Source organism: Liolophura sinensis, chromosome 7 (assembly GCF_032854445.1).
Source record: "Liolophura sinensis isolate JHLJ2023 chromosome 7, CUHK_Ljap_v2, whole genome shotgun sequence".
Lineage (NCBI taxonomy): Eukaryota > Metazoa > Mollusca > Polyplacophora > Chitonida > Chitonidae > Liolophura > Liolophura sinensis.
This window is the reverse complement of record NC_088301.1, coordinates 1630950-1658141: the sequence shown is the minus strand read 5'-3', so window position 1 is coordinate 1658141 and position 27192 is coordinate 1630950. Positions and strand designations below refer to the sequence as shown.

The window sequence follows — 27192 nt, the reverse complement described above, 5'->3', positions numbered from 1 at the left end:
CAAAAGGATATGTTAGAACAAATACATCATATACCATATAAAGTCTGCATATCCCACTGAGAATTTGAGGCCAAAGCGAATGTTATAAATCTTTAATGGCATAGTGGTGATAGGTTCAATTCTGATACTTCTGGACACTTCTGGACAGTGGCCATGAGAAACCCAAATGGTTTCTGATACATAAACAGGATATTGAATGCACAAGTATGACTCACGTCTGGATGGGGATGAGTTTGACTTGCCCAGGAGAGAAGATGTGGACTTCTTTCTCTTTCTACCACTCCATAACTTGGAAAAGTACTACAAACATAAATATGGAAGGATGGAAAGATGAAATTCACTTTCAAAATTTTACTGAGAAAGAAAACTACAACACAAACACACACACAATGAATGTTAGAAACAAAACGAAGCATGTAAGTGAATCTACCAAAAAAACCCCCAACATATCGGTCAAATACATATCATACATGTATTCAGTTCACATCACTAACAAAATTCTGTTTAAAATATGAGTTTCTGAAAGAAAACGTACATGCATTTCCTGCAAGGAAACAAATAAATATTTAAATGTGTGAAAAGGGACGTGCAGACATGCACGATGAAACTGTTCCACCAACATGGTACTAATTGACCTAGCCCATTTTAATAACTGTAGGCAGTAAGACAAACACCTGGCTCTTGTCCAGGGTAAAAACCTGTGATAAGGTTTAGCCTCAGTCAGGTTTCACTGTTTAAATTACCCAGCAGACCAGGCAGGCAGAGTAACCAGATAAACTATACTACATGTGGCCAGCCTGTGGCTGATCTATGTTAAACAAGGCCAACACAAACCCTCAAGACCATAAATCATGCTCAATTCTGACCAAAAACACTGGCTGGCTAGCTGCTGCTAATTACTGGGGTAAGTGAGGGTGTGTCAGGTCTTGTTCACATCACCACAGGCTTGTCTTTTCCTGGGTAGGTTATGTACACATCCAGAGGGTTTGCCAAACTTCCTAATTACTGAGACAGTTGAGATAACACAGGTCCCCTTTTTTGACAGGAATGAGGGGTTCCTTTAATAATGAGAGGTTGAAGTTCAAACGAAAGTCCACAACTCAATCTCACCATAGAATTCAAGGGTAGAATAAACATGTATAAGTTGTAGTTTGTGTCAACTGTGTTTCCCAAAACTGTTTGCCCTCTAGGCTATATCACCCCTCCATGCCAGGACCATATTGTTATATAGACTGCTGATGGCAAGACATGAAATCTCATAATCTATTCTCATCATCCAGGCTTTTGACATCTCATGTCTTGATATCAGGAGCCTATAATGGGGTGTTATGGCTGGGGCAGTCATAATATTCAGATGTTAAACTTGTACTAATGGTATTAGGATGTGTTTTTAACTTTTTCTTTTTTGTGGTGTACTGCAAGTCTTCCCATCCCTGGCTGTTCTTTAAAAGAGCACTTTGACATGTACAATTTAAAAACAGCCTACTGCTTAGCAGAGCTTTTTTTCGTTGTTGACAAATCTGCTTGTAAGATAATTGACTACCCATGGTTAAATGGCAATGGATACTGAGGATTTGTTGCCCCAACAATTACATGCCTGATTGTTACTGAAGACAAAGTAGAAGAGCTGTATTGATTCTGCTTTCTGGAGTTGGGTAGTTTGTGAGTGCACCAAACTCTTTCACACATGTACTGGTAGACTGAGACTGGTTAATGCGATCGTTACCGATGTGTACATGTATACAGCAGGATAATGTGAGCGATGAAGAAAAACACTCCCCTACTAACTGACTTATCCAAGAGAAGTATTTGCCATTCTGAAGAAAATTGGCTGCAATAGCAAACAAAATTGCTCAGGATAAGGGTGAATCCTTTATGTAAGACGACATAAATGCATTCCCAGACAAAGAGCAAATGGTACCATGGCTGAAGTTTAATAGAAACAAATGAATTCATTAATCCGTAAGACTGAAGACAGACAGACAGAAATCAGTTCACACACTCTGTGCAGGCAAGTTCAACTTAGCCTTGAAATAAGTCATGTTCTCTTTTATTCAGACCAAAGTTTTAATCAGCAAGGACAACAGATTCTACAACCACCACTGAATTTCTACTCCCAAATCCCCCTACCTGGCTCACACTACAAATACAATTTGACACATATATTCACAGCACTGTGGTGTTGTTTATGCTTAGAGCAAGATTTTCATTTATCTCATTTCTATTCATTATTTCAAAGATGGCAAACAATCCCTTTCCACCTTTACTGATATCACTGACGTAAAGTGCTCTAGAGGTCAGTGTGGAAATGTTCCAATCTGATCGCTCATCATGCAAGAGTGCACTTTATTCTAATATCTCAGACATCAATACAAGAGCACACAACCACTAGGAATTAGATTTGTCCTCTTTTGGCAAAACACCAATGTATTTGTTTTCATATCTGTATTTTAATTTCACACCGAAAGTAACACATTCACACTCTCCCAAATGTTTTTATGTTCTTCAAAACATAACTGAAATTGAGCCTTGTGTATATAGAACTTCACATGTTTCTGATGATCTGCTGTCTTCTTGTCCAATCACATTATCATCTGGAACTGAACAGCCTTTGGCATGATACTGGATTTCCCTACAGAATAGATCTACATTATTCAGAGGGCAGTCAACTGTAAACAGTCTGCAAAGATGTCTATTTCAATACAACTGTATTTCATTCCACTGAGCATCAAAGGCAGCAATGGCTAACATGTTTACAGATCATTCCAAAAAATGAACAGAGAGGGCAAAAGAAATCTCTAGCAACGAGTCATTTTTTTTTTCTTTTTCTTTTTTTTTTGAGGAAAAAAATTCCCAACCATGCTAAGAATTCACTTTGTACATCACAGGAAGACGAGCAAGAGAAAGCGCAGGGAAGGAAGAGAAGAGGCCAATACAAGTGATAGTATGGGAGGATATTATAGTTACTTTATTGACAGAGAGACCATACCATGTGAGATCTCATCCCACATAACATCATTTACATACAGCATATATCTTACACACAACAAAATCTTATTTATCTGTACATATTCAGCCCAAGTCAGGTCTCCTGTTTTCTTACACCACCTGCATACACATTAGCCAAACACTCTTGTCTGAATATTACGCTTTGGCATATCAAGTTACATAAGGAAAAAATAGAACTCCAGTTTTGCATAACTCCATATTCTCCATATTGTGTAACATTTGCATGATTGCATGCTTGAATCCACTGCTGGTTTTCAGTAACACAAAACAGTAACAACGGAAACATGTAAATCTTCAGTTATGACATAAGTAAGACGAATGCACAGCCAATGAAACTGACCTAATTATACATGTGTCTCAAAAATACACGCAAGCACACATGTACATTGTCCACTTCAAACTGAGCCACTGTTGTTAGCATGTTAGCACACTGCAATGACCCAGGAGCCCCTCACCAATGTAGTCAATGTGAGTTCAAGTCCAGCTCATGCTGGCTTCCTCGCTAGCCATTTGTGCAAAAGTCTGCCACCAACCTGCGGATGGTCGAGGGTTTCACCTGAGCTATTCTTGACTAGAGCGTAAAATACTAATACATGTATAGTAACTACACTTCAAACCAAGCACATTCTGCACTCCATTGATTACCAAAGGAGGCAGTGAATACCATGCACAGTGTATGTATGAATAATACCTTCCTCATACCGGTACATGTGCAAGTACTTTTTAATGTAGACCAAAACATATCAGCTATTTATCAGGTATATGTACCACAGTACATCTATCATAAACACGGAAAGTAACAGATACATATCAATTGACGGATAATTAGAGAATAATACTCTCATTTATATCATGAGGTATTGCAGTCAACACCACTGTACCATAACTGATGATGGAAAACCCTAATTATCCATGGGAAAGCAAAGAGGATTTAATGACAGCGACAGAGAGAAGTGAGGCAATAGTCAGCTCATACATGTGTGACATTACATGTAATTACTCCATGTCACTCCATGTAATTACAGAAACTATCCAACTGGCATCATCTGTTCCTTTCTATGTCCTGACAAACTGCACACATAGTTCCGCTGCCTAAATCTTTGCAGCAATTAATATAAGTCGCCCGTGTTGTCTCTTTGGCAGACAGAAACAGAAATCACAGGTTCTCGTTCAAAATGAAAGCTGGAAAAAAGAACGCGTCTCATTTGTTTCCTAAAAATGAGAAGAAGATTAAGTCAGAGAGCAGCAGGATGGGGAGCGTTCAGCGAGTATGATGCCCTCTTTTCCCACCACCCATCAGAAGTGCCGTGGGAGTTGAGATCATTCATTCCTGGGATACTCACATTGTTACCACCTGACGACGTGGACTGATTAGGCGTTGTGGACTGACTATAGCCTGTGTAACCACCATACTTCACACGGATGCAGTCCGGTAACCAGGATGTTCTCCTCGCCACTTTACGGTACTCCTTCTGTACCTGTAACAAAACAAACATGTTTAATTTATTTCTTTGATCTGTGTTTTATGCCGTACCCAAGAATATTTCACTCATGCTACAGCAGCCATCATTATGATGGGCGGAAACCGGGCAGGGCCCAGTGGAAACCCATGACCATCCGCAGCTTGCTGGAAGACCGTCCCATGTACCCAGGAACATAGACAATAGCTACACAACTGTATCTGTGTGAATAAACACTCTTTATAGATACATAGTTAACGTTATCTTAATACATGTGGTAATACCTGCTGGGAGTTAGTGCTGACATGCATCTACCCCTCCCCACAGGCTCCTCTCCCCCCCCCCCCCCCACCACCACCATTTTGGCATTTCAGACAATGGTGTTTATTTACTAGCTCTCTAGAAATAAAATTAAGGCTATACTCAGCTTTAGAAAATTACACATTTATTCATACAGAAATAATGTCTTTCAAACTTGATGGTAAACAGTCCATCAGGTAGAGAGTTTCCCAAAAAAACAAAATGACTCTCAATCTGATTTAAGGGACATGAAAACCACATATGCTAACAGGCAAGTACTGTATGCAACTGTACCTAACACTTACATAATGTGAACACTGTATCTTTCCTTAACACTGGGGCTAGTTGGGAAAACTTTTAAGAAACTTCAGAAGTTTCTACAAGATTCATTTTCACCTCGGGCCTAAATGATCCTTTCCAGAAAAAGAAGGATTAGATTAGACCTTTTGAGTATTAATCCTAGTGATAAGCACCTTAGGACACAACACAAAGTACTAGTCTTGCTCCCAAAAGCTTGCTTGGGGCTGTTTACCATGTTGTATATGAACTTGATGGGACAAGACATAAAGTTTGGTGTTTCCTCGGTTTTTTCCAGCCATAAAACCTAATCACCATCAGTCAAGTATTCTTTGAGTCCTATGTAAAACACCAATCAATTAGATGCTGATTCTGACAGTCTTATTTAACAAGTTTTGAGGTATATCTCACCCATTAATATGCCACACGTGAACTGGTGCAGGTCAAGAGCCCCCCAATGCGTTTAAAAGGGAGCCCAATACACAACTACAACAGCACTTCTTCTGAGCACACATACCTTCTCATTCATGAGGCAGTGGAAGACAAAGATGAAGAGACCCTGCAGACTGTTGAGGATGGTGAACAAGTAGGCCATGATCACAGTGTTCTCGTTGATGTAGAGGATGCCAAATGACCAGGTAAGCCCAAGCAATACCACGAGTACAGCTGCACCCTTGATCCACGCCCTGCAAGACAACCACGCACAGTCAGTATGATTCATTTCTCTGTTATCAGGTCTTACAATCAGTGTTGCTACACGTATGTCCCCCATCCAAATCACAATTACGTCAACCATGTCAACTGACACAGTTTCCTTGATCCTGATTGATTTCTCCACCTTATAGAGTCACTCAAGTGGTTTATGTTCAGTTTCATTACATCTTATCAGAAAACCTGAGTGTTTGGTATAAAAGTATCATTTTAAGAGGTTTTGTGATTCTGAACCTGTGTGAGTAGGTGAAGCACCTGAATAGGTGACGTACCATACTAATTAACTGCCTTGATCCCGAGAATTAAGAATCACAGGACTGACATTCAAAATTATGCCAGTGACTTTCTCTGAGGGAAACGGGGAGTATATGCCATGGACGTTTTAAAGCGGCACTCTTAGTCCCTGGGGACAATCACATTATTGCAAATGTCATTAGATGTCTATTACATGTACATATTACAACCAATAAGCGGGGTATTCAGGTATTCCCATACCACACTCACACACCACAACATATTACATGTACTCACATACATGCATATACTGGACAAGTCTCAACACTAGCAACATTCTACATGTACCTCAATCTTCACTTTAAAACAGCTTAAATATTTTGCACAATGTACGTAAAACAAACCTGAAAAATGATATTGCAATGTATACATTTTACACAAATGTTCAAACTTCCATGTCCATTGAACACAGCATTTCATACTAAAAACTAAAGCAATCTGGTACACTCAAGAGTGCTTCATCTGAACTCTAAGGCCTTTCACAACTAATAATGATGTAAATTTAAGTCAGATAAATATCACTGCAGATTGAGAGAATTACAAATAACATAGACTGTACTTGAATATTTTCAACAGCATATTTTGGTTAAATTCTTAGGACAACTAGCACACTGCCATAAGACACCCGTACACTTTCATAAGACACCCACACACTGCCATAAGACACCAGCACACTGTCATAAGACAATTGCACACAGTCATAAGACACCAGCACACTGCCATACAACACCAGCACACTGCCATACAACACCAGAACACTGCCATAAGACACCTGCACACTGCCATATGACACCAGCACACTGCCATAAGACACCAGCACACTGCCATAAGACACCACCACACTGCCATAAGACACCAGCACACTGCCATAAGACACCACAACATACTCCAGAAATTTACAGGTGCTCATACGTGTAAGGATAACATACTGTAACGAGGCACTTGAAATTTTCTTGGATAATCTTTTGAAGGCAGAATCATGCAATTGTAAACAAATGTAACTTGACGTGTACTACACACAGTACATGTACCAAAGATTGACAGTTTTAAAAAATTATGCTATAAAGTCACAATCATGACTTTCTCACACATATGTGCGTAGGTCTGTTAAACATGGTTTCTTTCAATATATAATAATATCTCAAAGTGACTAGTAGAGGTGTGCAAATAAGTTTTTCGCATATAATACAAAACACCAAGCTTCCACAAACATCTGCGGCAAAGATGAACATTGCCAAATATAGAAATGACCAACAAAACCACAGTCCATTTTACACACACAGTGCATCACTGAAGACTTATATCAAACTGCTTACAGTCGCTCATACAGATGCATGGAGCCATCACTGGCTGAGGGCTGTAGCCGGTCCATGCTCCCACAAGAATACTCACTGTCAGGAGGTTGGCATTAATAAACAATCAAACCTTATACTGATGTAGCTTAAAACAATGTACAAGTGGTCATATAAAAACAGAATTTACCTCTAATATCATGTGAATTTATCTTAAGCACAATTTCTCTATGAGCTTTTAAATTTCTGGTTTCTCTTTGTGGCATATTTCAACAATAAAGCCGTATGAACAACAATAGATTTGCAAAGGAAATGTCCATTTTGAACTGATACAAAGCATCATGCCAATCTAAGTATTTCTAATTACAATAAAATACTAAAATAAAAATTGTTTATGATTGTTAGTAAAATATCACTTCAAACTACCACAGACAGTAACAAAAATAAGCTACTAAACTACCAAAGTCACAGAAAAGGGAATCACTATAAATTGGCAACCCAAAACAAATGAAATAAACAATACCTCTGCAATCATGCAAAAACTGAACTTAAAAGGAATGCACTTGAACAAAATTGGAAAACGATTTCACACAGTTCTAAGAAATGAACACACAACATGTAAATGGTTGAAACAAAAATCCTCAGGGAGATACAATCCGATGCACTCCAATGTCAAAAATAGGGACAGATAACACACAGTCAATGAAAATCAGCTTACGGGACATCAGAAACGCGTTTGACCTTGGGGTCACAACCATATAGTCCAGGCTGACTGACACCACTCTCAACATCCTGGCTGCTGTTTCCATGGCAGCAGGAAAACAATAGCTTAACTGATCACAAGTATAATTAACTGAACATGAACATAACATTGAATACTGGTTAATCTGTCTGTTATTGCTGAGAACCTTTTAAATTCAAAACACACACGTATTAACAACATTTTAGCTGGAAGCTATAGCAGTCGGACATACCCAGGGCACCTCACGATTGATCTTTTCAGCCATGTTCCGCTTAAGTTGGATTTCCTTAAGACAATCAAATACTTTTCCTTTTGTGTGAAAAATTTAGTTATGGTGTGTACTCAATTCGCTGCGGAATGTTATTTTAATTTTTTTTTTTTCTCAGGAAAATCAGCGTACAAATTGCCATGAATATGTCAGATAAATAGGCTGGTTGGCGAACTTTAATTCACGGTTTATTCGAAGTTCAAAAAGAATTCTTCAAATGATTCCTGTCATACCTGTATTTCTCCATTTTTGGTTTTTCCTTTGACCTGATGGCTGGCACTGTTGTGGCATGGCGACACATCATGTACACCGCGATACTCAACATCACAATATTTACCTGATGAACAGATGAAGGGATGGTTACTGGATGCAGACATCCAATCTATTAAATTTGTTAGTATTGTGCTATTGTTAAAATGTGTGGTACTTAAAGAATACACAATCTAGTGTACATATCGTATACAGAAGACTGGCCTTCATCACTGCATATGCAAAGAATTGTCATAACCTCAATGTTTACTTTTCCCCCTGTTTTATGTTTTAGTATTCAGACAAAAACAAACAAACCAAAACCTGACTTCAGTACCTTGGTAATGAATACATAATCAGGTTGACAAGGCAATTGCTGTTCTTTCTTCCCATTTAATTCGTGTTTTCAATAGAAAAGCAAACATGTATTGTATTGTAAGTTTATTTATTTGACTGTTGTTAAGTTCAGTGTACATGTACAGTGACAAATGTACAGTGAGTGTGTTATACAGAGTAGGCTGTACATACCGTAATTACAGCAGCCACAGGTCCCACAAAACTCCAGATGAAGTAAGTATCTGTTCTCAGCCAGCAGCTGTAAGTACACAACAATGTTACAGATGTAATACACAATGTATAAAAGAGCCCCACAGGAAATCACAGGATGAATCATAAATTCCACTAAATGTGGATTTCACAAGATACCATATTTCACCTAGAGTTTGGTCAGTAAAGTCACTTCCATACATGTATGACGTAGCCATTTGTGAGTTTGTATCAATGATTGAGTACAGACTTACTGACGCTCTGTCCCGTAGCCCTGGTGGTCCACAGCTGCTGATATACCCACAATGATGGCAGGAAGACCTGTCAACAATCCAAACATGGCTACAATCATAACAAATAAACAAAACAAATGTAAACAAATGTCAAATAATGTGCAAGCAACTGAAAATATTATGGTGAGTATGTGCAAGCATATTTTACACTGTAACCCTTAAAAGAACAAAACCATTTCAACAACCAGACAAAAAAACAAAAACACTAGAACACAGGTTAAAAAAAAACTTTCTGACACAGAATTTACCATCTCAACAAACATGGAAACATTCAGACAAACCCACCTGACATACTCACAGGAATCTAAACCCTCTGTATATATATATATATAGTACATACCGTAACCAAAGAGGTAGTACCACTTGACGCGCGACTTCTCCGCCTCAAACACCTCAATCAGCATGACATACAGCTGAATCCCCTCCAGGCACATCCAGGCAAACGAGGCCAGGAAAAAGAAGTGTAAGAGGCCCGCAATCACCGCACACAGAATCTGAAAGGTTAAGATAATTGTTACAGACAATCCTGGAGATTCTCCAGATTGTGGAAAGAAAATGTTCAATATTTGTTAAGATGTGGATCCTGACATTCACACGATTCAGCATCACAATTTATTCCATTACACTTTGTGAATAAAGCTAGATGTCAAAGAGCTGCAAACAATATGAGACGGCATACTCTATTTCCTCAATTCCTCATGATCTTAATATTCTTTTTTCAAGGAATCACTAAAACTACCTTTTCTTTTAAATGCACAAATGTGAACAAATTTATCCAAGAAACTACTGGAACACTAGTGCTGTTCCTGACAAAGTTGTCCCCCTTGCTCACCTGAGTTTCACTCTGCTGTATTCCAGCCAGGAAGATGGACTCCGCTATAAGCAGACTCAGCACCAGATTCTTGTGAATGGTGTTCCGGTCACACTGAAGGTTTCTGGGCAAAAACGAAGTCACACAAGCACAGTTGATGAGTAAATATCAAAACTGAGCAACATGTACATATGTATCAGCATTTTAACAATATCTACATGCAAGTTGACAAGTAGATACTTCAAATATGATTTGGCTGCTCAGCACATAAGTTTTAACAGCTCTTGAGCATACAATATGTATAACTTGTTTTTCATCTGATTACTACATTACACCATCCTCAATAGCACTGGTCAACAAAATGGAGTAAAACTACTGCATCCTGAGAAGTATCTGGCAAGTTTGCTGATGGAAACGTTTTCTTTTCATCTTTTTCTGTTCGTGCCCTCAATATACCTCATCAATTACGCATACTGAATGTGAAGACCAGATACTGAGGCAGGCAATTCTTCACATTCTGTAAGGTTCATTTTCCTGTACTTAAGTATTTACATGGTATACAGTATTTAAGTCCAGCGTTCTAGTGCTGATCTTTTAGTTCCTGTATAAATGGTATACAGTATCCAAGTCCAGCATTTAAGTGCCGATTTTTTAGTTCCTGTATGAATGGAATACAGTATCCAAGTCCAGCGTATTAGTGTTGATTTTTTAGTTCCTGTATAAATGGGATACAGTATTTAAGTCCAGCGTTTTAGAGCTGATTTTTTGTTCCTGTATAAATGGCATACAGTATCTAAGTCCAGCGTTCTAGTGCTGATTTTTTAGTTCCTGTATAAATGGGATACAGTATCCAAGTCCAGCATTTAAGTGCTGATTTTTTAGTTCCTGTATAAATGGAATACAGTATCCAAGTCCAGCATTTTAGTGCTGATTTTTTAGTTCCTGTATAAATGGTACACAGTGTCTAAGTCCAGCGTTTTAGTGCTGATTTTTTTGTTCCTGTATAAATGGTATACAGTATCTAAGTCCAGTGTTTTAGTGCTGATTTCTTGGTTCCTGTATAAATGGTATACAGTATCTAAGTCCAGTGTTTTAGTGCTGATATCTTGGTCCCTGTTTAAATGTATTTAAATGGTACACTGTAATTCAATCCTGACTTCCTGTGCTGATTTTATATGTGTACTAACACTCAGGTACATGTGTACTGAGGATTTAGGTACGTGTGTACTGAAGACTTACTTGAAGATGAAGAAGGTGATGAAGGCTAGGATGAGACAGAAGATGGAGATTAGACAGCCGGCATATGTGATGACCTGTAGGGGAAGCTCGTGGTGGGCAGGCAGCTGACCAATGGGACAAAATGTTAGAACATAGATTAACTTTGCTGACAGATGTAAAGCTGTATTCTACACAATTTTACTTTTCATATTTGAAACCATGTATGGCCGAGGGGAAAAAATGCATCTCCTGAAGTACCTTCTAAAAAAAAAAAAAAAGAAGAACCCTGAAGCAGAGATCCAACAAGACCTGGAATTGAACATACAACTGGTTGTAGGCTAAATCAGCTTTAGAATTCGGGTGATAAAAGATTCTCACAGCTTCAAGCACGTAACCAAATCTGTGTAAGTCATTCACATAAGAGAACAGAAAATGATAATAAGACAGTGTCCACTACTATATCTGAGACCCTGATATTTCCATCTCTGTCACAAATATAAATGTTTGGATGAATATGACACATTCACATAATAACATTTATTTCAACTGGTCATACATGTAGTTAACCACTTAATAATTAAAATCGTCCCCAGCGGAAACATTGAGTGGTAATCTGAACTTACCATGGTACCTGCTACATCCATGAGAACAGCAAAGTTAGTGAGGTGGTCACATTCACAGGTAGTGTGGGTCTGATTGGTGGTGATCAGTCTACACCCAGCCTCTGCCCAGTGACCCAGCTTAGATCTGTCAGCACAAACATACAGCAAAGTTAGTGAGGTGGTCACATTCACAGGTAGTGTGGGTCTCATTGGTGGTGACCAGTCTACACCCAGCCTCTGCCCAGTGACCCAGCTTAGATCTGTCAGCATAAATATACAGCAAAGTTAGTGAGGTGGTCACATTCACAGGTAGTGTGGGTCTGATTGGTGGTGACCAGTCTACACCCAGCCTGTGCCCAGTGACCCAGCTTAGATCTGTCAGCATAAATATACAGCAAAGTTTGGAAGGTGGTCACATTCACAGGTAGTATGGGTCTGATTTGTGGTGACCAGTTTACACCCAGCCTCTGCCCAGTGACCCAGCTTAGATCTGTCAGCATAAATATACAGCAAAGTTTGGAAGGTGGTCACATTCACAGGTAGTATGGGTCTGATTGGTGGTAACCGGTTTACACCCAGCCTCTGCCCAGTGACCCAGCTTAGATCTGTGAGCATAAATATACAGCAAAGTTTGGAAGGTGGTCACATTCACAGGTAGTATGGGTCTGATTTGTGGTGACCAGTTTACACCCAGCCTCTGCCCAGTGACCCAGCTTAGATCTGTCAGCATAAATATACAGCAAAGTTTGGAAGGTGGTCACATTCACAGGTAGTGTGGGTCTGATCGGTGGTGACCAGTTTACACCCAGCCTCTGCCCAGTGACTCAGCTGAGATCTGTCAGCATAAATATACAGTAAAGTTTGGGAGGTAGTCACATGACAATCAGTTTTATGTATGTAAGTATGCTTTGTTTTAAACGTTGTACTCTCAGTTCTATGGGTGAAGAAAACTGGAGTGCCTGGAAAAAAACAAATTTATATGGCAAGTTACTGATGAACTTTCACACATGACACATACAGGTGGGCACACAATGATGACAGATCAGGAGTGGTCTTTCATGTTAGACTGCATAAATGGCTGCTTATTATCACACGGGCCAACAAGCAGTGAAAGAGGGGAATATAGAACCTTCTGTCTGAGGCCAGGTTTGAACTTATGCCTGGTGTAATTGACAGCCAAACACATTTAACCGTTAGATCACAGTTTGCTCCTCAATGCTACATGTAAATAAATATTCACTTCTCTGAAAGAGAAGTATACAGACATTTTGTGTTATTTTGTTTCCCATCCTAGAATACCTGAGACAAGATAGTGAACTACACAGTGATGGAAACTATATCTATCATTATCTGTGTAGTGAGGTGTTCTTACACGCAAATGAACTTACGTGTCAGAGTAATTCCAGTAACAACACTTTGGACTCAGGTTAATGCTTTTCTGTGAAAGAAAGAAAACACAATATATTTATACTAAGAGTGACAAAATCATATGCAGCAAAAGATGTCAGACAGGACTATGCCAATGCCTGCTTTTTATCATCAATTATACTTTCCTTTCTCTGTTTAAATTCAGGTGGGACTGGATCTATTTTCAACAAGGTTAGGTCACTTGATTTACAATGTATGAACAACAAGGTGATGACCCAAACAGTTACAATATGCTACACTTACCATCCCTCACCTCTGACTGGTATGACAGATGTGTGCAGACATTCACGTGCAGAAAACTTACACTGGTGTGCTTAAGACTTGTAATAATTTGCTAACAACTTATTTTAGTGTGCTGAAGATGTGCGAAACTTTGCAAAAGACTCAGCTTATTCTGCAGAAGATCACATTAGTGTGCCTTAGATTCATATTCGTATGAATAAAACTCACATTTGTGAAACATTTACATTAGAGTGCTGAAGACGCACACAAGAGTGCTAAGACTCACATTAGTGTGCTGCAGGACAAAGGTGACTGGTTTTGTCAGTGGTACGGAGGCAGTCCTCTCATTCAGAGAAGTGGAGATGATCTTGGTGTTGACTGCCCACTTGTGGGTGGTGTTCCCGCTGGAAGTCCGCACCTCTGTGTCTGTGATTCTCTCCCCCAGGCCACTCTCTGACTGACCGGTGGATAGGTCAGTATCCCCAGGGCTCATCCACTCAGCCAGATTATTGTAAGCAATGAAGACCACAGACACCTTACCTGTAAATACAGAATCTGTATTGATATAGGCAATACCATTACGGCCCGCAATGTGGTTACCACACTGAAAACTGCGTGTCAGTATGATTTACCCACATGACAGCCTTAAACATAAGGTGTATACATGGTAAGGAAGTTTCTCTATAAGCTGTCTAGTTTCCTTCCACATGTACATATGTGTATTAAAGTGAAAAGATAAATAAAACATCATAATTTAAACTATCATTTTTCTACCACAGTTCATTTCCTCTGGCAATTCTGTGTAGCAGAGGACTTTTCAGTATTATTTTAAGCTGATGGATAAATACCATTGTACCACAGTGCATGTAACTTCATGAAGTTTTAAGCGTGTATCAGTGAACTGACCATTCTGGCTATGTTGCTGAAGGCTCTCCTTAGGGATGGTGATGGAGTCAGAGTTGTCTGCCCATACTGAGCGCCCCCTGGGTGGGGAGGAGGGCAGGGTGAGGTCCTGGTTCATCGTCTTGATCACATTCACCTCCACAACTGGAGAAAGGTTAGAAAACAGTCAAGATACACGTACAAACATAATGGTAGAGAATGACTGGGGCATGATCCTACTGGCCTTCACATCCCCATTCTGATTGGGTTTGATGTAAAGAGTGACAAACATGTACTTGTATTGAGGGTTTGTTATTATAAAGGCAATGTTGTTGGCATAACTGATCATCAAGTAAATGGAGAATCATTGTTCTTGTACGAGTAACCTGAATAATATCAGAATAATAAGAATTAGAACTGCATTGTCTGACTTTCACAATTAATGTTAGGTATCAATCAGTGATCTGTGTTAGACAAAACAGTGTACGACAATGACAACGACAATGCTTCCAGACAGTTATTAAGTCAATGAGCAGTCATTTCTACAACCAATAAACAACAAGTTCACATGTAAACCAGTTCTGCCTTTTGTCCCAAGGGCAAATAAATAAGGAGTGAGAGAATTCTTCCCTTACATATATTGTCATCAGAGGTCGTCTGTGTGTCCACCGTATTGACCACGGCAAAGGCAGCGTCCTCCACAGTGATGACCAGTGATGTGGCCACACGGGTCCGGTCTGATTCATCCAGGTCTGCCCACGAGTCCCGCTGTTTACCAGCCAACAGGTTACTGGCCGACTGGACCATCTCCTACATACGACAACACAACATCATCTGTCAGATCAACACTACAACAGGCTTCTTGTATATTAGCACACGGCTCATTTCATAGTTATCAGAAACAATTCATGTATATAACACAGCATGGGTAGAACCATTTTAATCTCATTTCCATTTGTTTTGTTTTTATCAATTTGAAAAACAGAACTTAATTTTCAGTCTACTTTGTATGTTAAAGTAAATGAAAGCTAACTGTGAAGTAAGGTTAATCATACAAACAATTGAAAACTATGCGCAAAAATGCTTTTATTTATTTTTTCAGATTTTTTTATGAGTGTGGCAAGGCATTCAAATATCTGAATACTATGGTGGACTATAAGAGCCATGCTGACAGTATCTAGGAACTCTGACGTCACATCACCTTTATTTCCTTATGTTGACCAGAAGGAAGGAATTTTTGGGAACATTATTTCAGTAATCTTTTACTGATGGGTAAAAAGAGTTATTTTAACATTCACCGTCATAATTGGAGTTGGATAAACTTCCTGTGACATCAGAGTTCCTAACCTGATAGAAAGATCCATAAAGCCCACCTTAGAATTCAAATGTTTGAACATCTCTAACTCTTTTCACAAAAACCTATAAAAAATAAATGAAAGTATATACATGCATAGTTTTAATTGGTCTATATAGTGAGGCTTACTTTGATCTTTAGAGGTCTTTTCCTTTCATACCAAAAATATAATTGATTTCAAATAACTGTCTGCTTTTTTCAGTCCGTGTAATTATTTGCTACAAGTAACAACACAAGTACACTGGATGCACACAATAAGAGACTCTCATTGAAAGATCAAAATACATGTACATATACATCACTGTTGGAGCTAAGCTAGTGGATAGCGTCAACCTACACTGGCAGTTTTCTGAACAATAGCTGGACTGGATGACTTCTCAGCCTTCAGTCTCTCTGCCATCTTGTTCATAATGGACGTGGTTATCTTCAAATCAGTTGGTTTCAAAATATTCTTGGATGTCAGGTCTTCAATTTTATCCATGACCACTTCAACTGATTGGTTCTTTTTCACCTAGGTTAACACAAACATACATAAAAGGTGACAAGTCAACGGGTAAAATGCAAACTCCAAATAATCAACAAGCCAATTAAACTAATGGAACAAAATTTGTTATTATTTACAGAGCCTTGAGGAAATTTGTTGGGAGCATCTATATTCCAAATGTGACTTTTTACATTATAGAAACATGTATCTGCCAACAGGTTTTGAGTATATTTCTTGGAGTTTGTTAATTTGACAGGGGTTTCAAGTATACAACAGACAATTTCACTTCTGAAAAAGCTGTCAATTTCATTGCCTTGCGGAAGGGAAGTCGGTGATCTTTAAAGAACCTCATGCAAGGCCACGTAATTGTCTATTTGAGTCAACCTCTTGTCAGCTAAGCCCAAAATAACACCGGGGCAGGGTAATCTAAAAAGTTCCTTATCCACGGCCAGTTTTAACTACATGTATATATAAAACTTAACCGTACCAGCATTTTACATTTTACAAATTCACTGTGACATACCTCATCTATAACATCCTGTAACCATGGTGATTTACAGCCACTATCATCAGGCTCTCCCACCCATCCATAGCGACCACATTCCCACGCCACGACACCTGGTGAGATCAAACATGGAATAAACATTCACACACCTGACACAGATGTTACGCACATGCAGGTTATATACAGGTGCAAACGCTCTCACAAAACAAAAATCCAAGAATCTTCGAGATAATCACGAACTGTACCACACATGTAACTGATGCTAAGCTAAGTTCAAATGTCAATCCAACAGTCTACAGTGCTATTATTGTATTTTTTTCTTTGCATTTATTTTTGCTCATTATGTTCATTACTTTAATAAGATATTGTGAAACATTACAGTCGGTCGAGGAAGAATAAAATATCTAGCATTTCCAAACTTTCTTGTAGGCCCTTAGTTCAGTGTTTCTTTACTATGTGTAAAAAGATACCATCCGGGGAGGGGGATGGGGCTGGGCAGTATCTGTACTTAACTGGTAAGAAATTGTTGATTTTTATTTATTCTGGATAATGAAAACAATACAAATTTTAAAAAATGAATACACAGAGAAGAATAAAAAACAAAATTTCAATCAACATAGCAATAGACATTTAGAGTAGGATGTTTTCTTGGATGGTTGGTCAGTTTACATCCAACAAACATATTTTTAATGATGGTCTGATTGAATGAAAACAAGAGTAAGTTTTGCATACCAATCAGGTCGCCTGGACAGTCAAGGACACTCTTGATGCCCACATTGGTCGTTGGCCAATGCTGGCCTCCACGCACTGTCTCCTTACAGAAGGTTAGCTCAATGGGCAGAGGCCCCTTAGAGTTGGTGGACGGGCCAGACTTGGGTGTGGAGGTCTGTGGTTTGGGTGTGGTCGTCGTTGTAACAGGGGACGGTGGTCTGTGTGGAGTTGGGGGTGTTGTCGTTGTTTCTATCAAATGTAAAAACCACAGCTTTACACACGTATTTAACATTATCCAAATTCACCACATTCAGTTACATGTATCTAATCTTCAACTTTGATTTTACTATAGTAAATCAATGAAAATTTCATAATCTCACACACCTATATTCGAAAACTATCGTGAATGAAATATATACCTTAACAAGCTGAGATGCCATCAATTATTGTGAGTATCCATACCAACCAGATCAAAGGAAAGCAATGATTATGACCAACCAGATCAAAGGAAAGCAATGATTATGACCACCCATATCGCAGGAAATCATTAAATGTGTAAAACCTATACACAGCTCCAGCACATGCACAAAGTAACCTGTGAGTTGCATGATATTTGTCAAATTAAATTTCAAAATACAAGACACAAAAATTACAGAAAGCCTGAGACACAACTAATTTAAGAACCCAAGGAATAAATAAATATGCAAATCTACTGTACAGGTCAAGCTGGTTTCAACATTAATCTGATGTTACATAGAAGGAGCTGGCACACAAAATGTGACCACCTTGATTAACAACATTAGACTGGTATGAATGCATATAACATTCATCATGTTCTTAGTACATAACAAAGACGGTAAACCGAAAGCTACACCCAAAATATTGGTCAGGCACAAGAGAAAAGCAGGGAATCATATAAAGGTTCTAGCAATGAGTAATACAAGCTGGCATTCTGGGTTGTGAACAATTCAAATAAAGTGATAGACGACTTGGTGTACAGAAGATAATTATGGCGCACGGCATAAGGAAATATCATGGATTGAAAGACATATGAACAACATGCTTGTTTAACAGAAGACAATCAATGTTCACATGACAAAGAGCAATCTTTGCTTATACATGTAGGATATGTATATGGTTTACAGAACAACCATGGGTTCAAAGAACAATCATGGGTTTACAGAAGAGGCGACAACCATGGCTTAAAGGACATGAGACAATCATGGCTTATATTTATTTGTTTTCAATTTATTTCACTTATACGACGGCAGCCAACATTATGGAGGGAGGAAACTGGCAGGGTCTGGGGGAACCCACAACCATCTGAAAGTTGCTGGAAGACCTTCCCATGTACGGCCAGAGAGGAAGCCAACATGCATGGCTTATAGGATAGGAGGCAATCATGGTAAACAAGGACAGGAGACAACCATGGTTAACAGGACTGGAAACAATAATGGTTTACGGGACAGGAGACAATCATGGCTTAAAGGACAGGAGACAATTATGGCTTGAAGAACAGGGGACAATCATGGTTTATAGGACAGGAAACAATCATGGCTGACAGGAGGGGAGTATATCACACCTTAAACATGTCGGACAGGGGACAATCATGGATTACAGGACGGGACAATCATGGCTTACAAGACAGAGGACAATAATGTCTTACAAGACGGGAAAATAATGGCTAAGGGAACAAGGGTTAGGGTTATAGGACAGGCGACAATCATGACTAACAGGACAAGGGGCAATCACGGATTACAGGACAGGGGACAATCATAGCTTACAGGACAGGGGACAATCGTGGCTTTACAGGACAGGCATGCAACAATCTTTGCAGGTAGTGCAGGGAATACACAGGACAATCCTGGCAAGTCTTCATTATAACAGACTAGAGCACAGGTGAAAGAAACAGGGACATTGTGCACATACATGTAACCCACATGCAATAACATGGCAATGGTGTACATCGCTAAGGTTTTCTGCAAGTGTCCAAGTGTAGTTCCATAGTATTAAAACTATAAATCACAAAAATAAATTGTTGGCACATTGATTGGGTGGTGTGGTTAGATGTTGCACATGGAACACATTTGTATGACGCTGGACTTACTCTGTTCTGGACCACCTGGAGGCAGAGCTGGAGTAGGACTGTGGGTGAGTATAGACAGTGTGGTGGAGTGGTGGGCCCGGGTGGTGGGAGGGTGAGTTTGGGTGGTGGGAGGGGGTGGGATAGTGGATGTGGGAGAAGGAAATGGAGTGGTCTCTACTGAAAGAAAAAACAGATACAGAATAAAATTAAATAAAAGACAAGGAAAAAAGAAAGATGAAATAAGCAGAATTAAAACTAACTTTGAAATAAATGCATGTAAATTTCACAGAAAAGTCTACAGACAAAAGAAGCTGATATGTTTCCACATACATGTATACACACACCACATTGCCAGCCCAGATTCAATGCAGGCCAACAGAATTAAACAGCTTCTACACATTTCAAACACATGAACAAGCTACATAGGCATTACAGGCAGCTGCCTGAGCCTGGAAACCTGCTGGTCATAAATTACCTGGTTTCATATGTCATGAAGCCAATTTGTAAATCACACTTTCCACATTCAAGGCTTAAATAAACCCAGTCCTCCAAATGGACTAAAGCAACATAAAAATTTAGGAGATAAAAGCTGGAAGTCTCGGAGGAGGAATTTTGCTTTATGGGTTTTATCTGACAGTGGACAGGGATAATTCTGCAATACTCTCAGAAATGCAGAACACATGTGATAATGTGATGGCTTTGTGGGCTGATGGTGGGGGTGAGAATACAATACCCAAAATATCCTGTTAAGAAATTCTTCAGCAGGGACCATTCAAATTTAATATCAGTTGTCATGGTAACCCCAAAACACATGGAGTTTCTGGTGATGTGATTTTCATTGGCAGGCTGTAGTTTACAGATTTGTATTACAGCTGCAGTGTTTTGTCTGTTTAACCAGTTACACTGTATGAATTTACTGGCCAGAACTAAAGCACTTTCTGACGCAAACCAATCATGTTCACTGAGACTCTTGTTTCAAACTCAGACCACTAACAAACAAAATGAAAATCTTAATTTCAAACTAAGAATGATTGCGTGTAATCTTAAAGCAGCGTTCACTAACTGACAAAGAGCAAAGACCACCACCACATAAAAGACTGTTACAATGAGATGTAAAACACAGCAAGGAATCAGTCTGAGATACAGGACAATAATACTACTGAACCACAAACAGAAGAGAAAAGCAAGGTACCAGTGCACTATAAATACATGTCCCCATGTACTTTAGCTGCCGACAAGTAACTTGCCTAGCATGGTCCTATAACCTTTCAGCATGTTTCTACTCTACACTGAGACATCTACAAAACACCATCACCACTTTATAAAATGTCTAGATGTATATAGATCAGGCAGATTTCCTTGGCCACATGCATCAATAATTGTGTATTTCTACACGACTTACCGTATTCTGTCGTTGTGACGGTAGTAGTTGTTGTTGTCCGTATGAGTCGTGTTGAAGGAGGGGGCTCTGTAGCGTAAAAGGTTAGAAAATTTATGCTTCTGAAAACAGGTGTGATTGATGCATGGATATACAGTAACTGCATGGTACTACTGTACATGAAGTGGCGTAATGGCTTAACAGCATGTAAAGTAAATGGCATATAATACCACACCGGGCAACTGGAAGACTGTTATTTAATCACATAAAAATCTTAGTAAGATTTCATCTATATTCTAGAAATTGATATTTCAATATAAAATAGATATATCTAAACTGGTAAGGTGTATATATCGAATACATCAATAAATTAGAAATTACTAGGAAAACAACAAAGGAAAACTACGAAAAGAAAACAAACTTAGTGCATTAAGTTTACAAAATATTCCTAAATATTATTAATGTAGGCAAAATGATTAAATGTTAACAGACATAGACAGTTAATGATAAGTCTATATTAACAGACATAGACAGTTAATAATAAGTCTGGTTCTAAACAGCAGTCATTTGCAGCAGAGTTATATATCAGATCATAACAAGAAATTGTCAGAACAAACAACATCATAAACAAACTAAGTGTAGATGTTACAGATACAATAGTCACGTAGCTATGTGTAACAGTGCCATCAAATTTTGTGAAGCTTGGAGCCGAGCATAGAAGCTCATCATACAGCTTTAAATGTTGTACAGTTCCAGCATGTCATGAATCACTATCATATAGCTGCCAAAGCTTAGGTCACTACAAATACACACGTAGGCCCACATCTGTCAAAGTTCTCTCTGTATCATGTGCCAAACATGGTGTTTTCATCACCATGAAAGTGATAAATCACACTGCATTTTTCATTTTGCCACAACTGCTTTCTGGCTATGTAAAACATAATCAAATATGGTATGAAATTCACACAAAAGTTTCCAAAAGACTATGCATATATATAGAGGATCTTCTATCTGTCCTTTTGAGTGTAACAAATTCACAATCAAATCCTTAACAAACATTTTAAGAGACCCATGTTAGTTCTATAATTAAAATTTGTCTCAAAAATATTTAAAGGGAAAGAAACTGTAGAAATGAAGTAACTATCACAATACTGAAAACTATATATCAAAAGACCACTATATTTATTTATGAAAAATTGTTGAATCACTAAGTTGAATGCAGTCAAATGTTTCATTGTATGGTGGTCTGCTAATGTCTGATGGCCTGATAATGTATGGTGGTCTGATGGTCTGATAATGTACGGTGGTCTGATAATGTATGGTGGTCTGATGGTCTGATAATGTACAGTGGTCTGATAATGTACAGTGGTCTGACCATACCTGGTGGTCTGATCATGCCTGGTGGTCTGATAATGTACGGTGATCTGATAATGTCTGGTGGTCTGATCATGTATGGTGGTCTGATAATGTCTGGTGGTCTGATAATGTCTGGTGGTCTGATAATGTACGGTGGTCTGATGGTCTGATAATGTACAGTGGTCTGATAATATCTGGTGGTCTGATCATGTATGGTGGTCTGATAATGTCTGGTGGTCTGATAATGTCTGGTGGTCTGATAATGTCTGGTGGTCTGATCATGTATGGTGGTCTGATCATGTATGGTGGTCTGATAATGTCTGGTGGTCTGATAATGTACTGTGGTCTGATAATGTATGGTGGTCTGATAATGTATGGTGGTCTGATGGTCTGATAATGTCTGGTGGTCTGATAATGTAAGGTGGTCTGATAATGTAAGGTGGTCTGGTGTATGCTGCTAGTGCTGTCACAACATTTTCTGTACCTTTATGTTCCTTGCTGAGTCAAATTCCTGTGAACTGTACTCATGCAATGTGAGCATGAAAAGGCTACTCTGGCATTAAGTACTTGTTTTACATGTACAGATGAGACATCACTAATGACCCACATTATCAATAAAACCCATAGAGCCCATCGTACAAAGAAAACATTTGTCTGCTTTTACCTAGGTTAACAAAAACCTAAAAATTAAGTAAATGTATTTTCAGATGCACTTTTGAATGTTGTTTTTACTGCATTATTTTTTACTTTTACAATTTCTTTCCCCTTGAAACAGGCTTCTAATTCCCCTGCCATATAATTCTAAAACAGGATATCTCAAAATTACGATACTGCATTACCAGTATACTAGCCAAAGTAAACTAAAACAGAATAGCACTAGCAATTACCTCCATTCACACCCAGTGATGGAGCTGCTTGGATTCTGCATTAACACTTACACAGGTTTGGACATGCTTCTTTAATTGGTGTCATAACCAATGTGATAAGAGTACAGTGGGTCAGCCTACCTTTAGCACAGCGGTACTGGACCTGTAGGTATTTGTAGGTATCAGGACAGGGGTCACCAAACAGGTCATTGTTGGTCACTATTTTACAGCGTGTCCAGCCATCACACCTACAGCATGCAGGGAGGGTTGATTAGAGGGCAGTCTAACGTGCATCAGGTTAGATAATAACAACAACAACAACAACAACGCTAGCAGCAGAAATTCAGCAGCAGCATACATGTATATCTGATAAGTGATGCCAGCCAGCTCTAAGGAAGGTCAAGCCTTAACTTTCACAGTAGATGAACCCCAATTCAGACTGACTAATAAGTATGACATACGGTATTTCACCTTATGTTCAGTATGTTAAAAAATCAACTTTCAGAATCACATGAAGGCCCTAAAATGACACTTTTGACATCAAATTAGAACTTTATCTAATAAGAAATTAATCAAACTTCAAAATAAAATCTTAAGTGGCTCTGTAAGGCGGATGAATCAATCAAAATCAGGCAAAAGGTGTCACTTGAGAAATGCTAAACTTAAGGTGAAACAAAGATCATAATTTTAGTTTTGACTGTGTCATTAAAATGAGTCTATATAGAGGGCTCTGCTTTTGCAAGGGATAAAGAGTTGCTTCCCTTTGTTGGAGACTAGACAGCTCCATTACTCTGACTAAACAGTATCTGCCAAGACGCAGGGCACATTCATCATGCCAGAAGCCAGCTGGAGACAGAGCCGAGTGAAAACTAGCCCAATCTATGTATTCTGGAGCAGGCCTCTCTGATACAGTGCCCCAGACATTAACCTCCGGTCCAACATGATAATTTCCTGACCTTAGGCTGTCATTTCTGGATTGCTCACCTTTCTTTTCCCTGTTCTACAGCACAAGCCGAAGGGTTCAGTACTTGGTTATCAGTATGTGAAACAACACTTCTCTGTATATGTTTATGAAAGCATTCTGAATAGCCCATTCTACTTGTGTCTCACCCAATCTGTGAATGCCAGTCATGAACCATGTACATTGATCACAAACACTAAGATGATTGCATTGTGGTTTTCCAGGGAAGGAAATGAGAGGCTTAGATCAAAGTGCTGACTTGATTCACCATTAATTCCAACCTTGGACACCTGAATGACGCCTAGACAATTCTGAGTCAAATACATAATTTACAACAAAACTGAAAAAAAGCCTTTAAAAATGTGAAAATCTTGACTGTTTTTTCTTTCTTTATAGATGATTCCTATACATGTACATAAGCAATGTATGGTTACATGTAAGCAACTAGTTTTGTAGCAGGATAGTCAAGTTGTGCAGAAAATGAAACATTCAGAAAAATAGATACAGATGCCTCCGTGCTGAAACCTTTACATATTAAGGATTTCTCTATAATTACCTGTTTTGTCAAAATTACAACCTATTAAAGCAAGAAGTGATAGTTTCAACTTCATAGTTCTGACATCTTCCACTACTACAATGTAGTACCAGGGATTCATAAGCTTATGGCAAGAACTGCAATCAATGTGTCTGAACATTCTTGGATGGGAAAACACCTTCCACCAAGAGTTCTATGTTTGATATCAAACTTATTATTAACAATACATTGATTGGTTGCTTCATGTCTGTCGTTATTTGAAACATTTTCTGTTGAATAAACATCAGGAAAACAGACTCTTTACAGGCTATTGTTTCCAAGATTCATACTGTATGAACACCAAAGCATGTAGTTTTGTTAGCTATGGTGTTAAAGTCCAAGTACAAAGCACCATTTTACATCTAGATCATCTGTAACATACTGTACATGTACTGTTGTCATAATACCCCTGATTTCTACATTTTATTCACAATTTTCATCAAAAGTGTTAGAATAATCTAGAAGTGGGTGGGATTATTAGAAAAGAAATGAGCGTAGTTTACAACAAGAGGTGGGGCCGAGCTGTCAAAACTTCATGCTGCAGTCATTCAATTGGCCAGTCTCACCTGTCGTACATGTGTACACTATTTCCAGGTATTTAAATGTATCGTCACAAGGGTCTCCAAAAAGGGCATTGGAAGCAAAAAGGTTACACACCCTCTGCCCTTCACATCTGGTGAAGAACATAATGGTGTCTGCATTGTAATTACAGTAAGTCAGCATTTTGCCACGTTGTTCCACACTTTTGTGTAGTACAGATTACACAAAGACATTCACATTTTGACAGAATTTGTGATTCAAAGATTTATTTTCACAGCTACATATACATGAACCTTACCCAATCAAAATTTTATCCAACTTTTGATGTTTTTGAATTGTAAAACTGCTTTATAAAAGCTTTCTCTTGTAATCCCAACCAATTAAGTGTACATATGACTTGAAGATGATAGGAAAATATACAAGATTTTACAAATCTTTAGTCTGAAGTCCTTACCTGTCTGAGACAATCTTCAGGGATCTCAGTGACATACACTGAAGGTTCCAGCCCTGTGTCACCCCATGAGGGTTACAGATGGTAATACTGAAGCGGCCATAGTTTGCGCGGATAATCCGGATTACCTCCCCTTTGTTGGCATCACATTCAATCTGGAGAGGTGTTTTTTCACAGGCATAAGCAGTTCGCTGGTCCTTGGGTCGGTTTAACCAAGCTGTTAAAATACAAACGACAAAAAACTGAATATGCATAAAAGTTTAATGAGACATGTCCATGCATGTCCATGTGTGAACTCAAAGGCGACACAGATATTCATGTACCTTGTGAACATCATGTCCAAACCATGTTGGCACCTCAGAAATAGTACTGCCACTACAACACAATGTGTAAATCAAAGCGAAAACAACCAAAGCTGCATGAATACATCTGGGCCCCTACTCAAAGTCAAATCAATAAGAACTACAGGTTCATAGAGATCTCAGCAACTCATTTATTTCCATTCAATATTTTCACCCAACAACATGACAAGCAGCAATATTGGTTTAAAATGATGCAGTTGTGAAACGTTAATATCCTATTACCATAGTTGTGAAACATTAATATCCTATTACCATAGTTGTGAAACATTAATATCCTATTACCATAGTTGTGAAACATTAATATCCTATTACCATAGTTCTGAAACATTAATATCATATTACCATTACACTGCGCTTATTAATGATTTACATATATGTCATAAACTCTCTGCATGATTCTTGGAGGTAAATCAGAAATGCATGATGATCTAATGCTATTAATTCAACTACACTTCTTTACATGATGTGAGGAGAGCTGAAATAAAAACACCTTATCCGGAACATGATTTTATACTTAGTTTCTTCTATTGACTATTAGGCAATCATTCAGTTCCTTAGACGAACGGATACACAATATGTTTTTGTTAAAAGTGGATATAATGTAACAAATCAATAATTCAAACTTCAAACATCAGGGTACATCTGAAATGTGGATGAAATTGCTCATGTGATGGGTGAAGTTCCTGAGTCTCTGGAGCTTCATCTGTGAATTCCCAATGAAAAATCCATAACACGGATCAATCACTAAAAGGTTTCACCTCTTTTAAAGTGAATGTCATCTTTTTTCATGCATGGGCATTAGTCTGTCTTTTTAGTTCAAATCTGAACCAGAGATCAAAGGGAGTGTGGAACTTAATGGCAAAAGTGACCCCTAACAACCTGATAACTCGATTCAGCACCATTGGTGTTCACCACTCAGAAAAAGTGGCTCTAACCCATA

At 38.6% G+C, this 27192-nt stretch overlaps 1 protein-coding gene across 5 annotated transcripts in view; it reads right to left on the bottom strand.

The window, feature by feature from the left end:
• LOC135471962 (adhesion G protein-coupled receptor L2-like) overlaps nt 1-27192 on the bottom strand; it is a 97267-nt gene that overhangs the window by 5384 nt on the left and 64691 nt on the right. The window contains exons 4-26 of one of the 5 annotated variants that reach the window (XM_064751426.1): nt 25894-26107; nt 23506-23612; nt 21167-21232; nt 19786-19941; nt 17700-17927; nt 16986-17080; nt 16316-16489; nt 15260-15434; nt 14649-14789; nt 14029-14282; nt 13481-13530; nt 12114-12237; nt 11512-11615; nt 10294-10396; nt 9802-9955; nt 9423-9489; nt 9151-9217; nt 8607-8710; nt 8082-8162; nt 7388-7462; nt 5584-5752; nt 4353-4487; nt 216-300 (exon numbers count right to left, since the gene is read on the bottom strand). In XM_064751426.1, the coding sequence (XP_064607496.1) occupies nt 216-300; nt 4353-4487; nt 5584-5752; nt 7388-7462; nt 8082-8162; nt 8607-8710; nt 9151-9217; nt 9423-9489; nt 9802-9955; nt 10294-10396; nt 11512-11615; nt 12114-12237; nt 13481-13530; nt 14029-14282; nt 14649-14789; nt 15260-15434; nt 16316-16489; nt 16986-17080; nt 17700-17927; nt 19786-19941; nt 21167-21232; nt 23506-23612; nt 25894-26107 (2928 nt within the window). Of the gene's footprint in view, nt 1-215; nt 301-4352; nt 4488-5583; nt 5753-7387; nt 7463-8081; nt 8163-8606; nt 8711-9150; nt 9218-9422; nt 9490-9801; nt 9956-10293; nt 10397-11511; nt 11616-12113; nt 12238-13480; nt 13531-14028; nt 14283-14648; nt 14790-15259; nt 15435-16315; nt 16490-16985; nt 17081-17699; nt 17928-19785; nt 19942-21166; nt 21233-23505; nt 23613-25465; nt 25746-25893; nt 26108-27192 lie in introns of those variants that run through there. The other 4 variants (XM_064751428.1, XM_064751429.1, XM_064751427.1 and 1 more) reach the window with 4 other exon arrangements.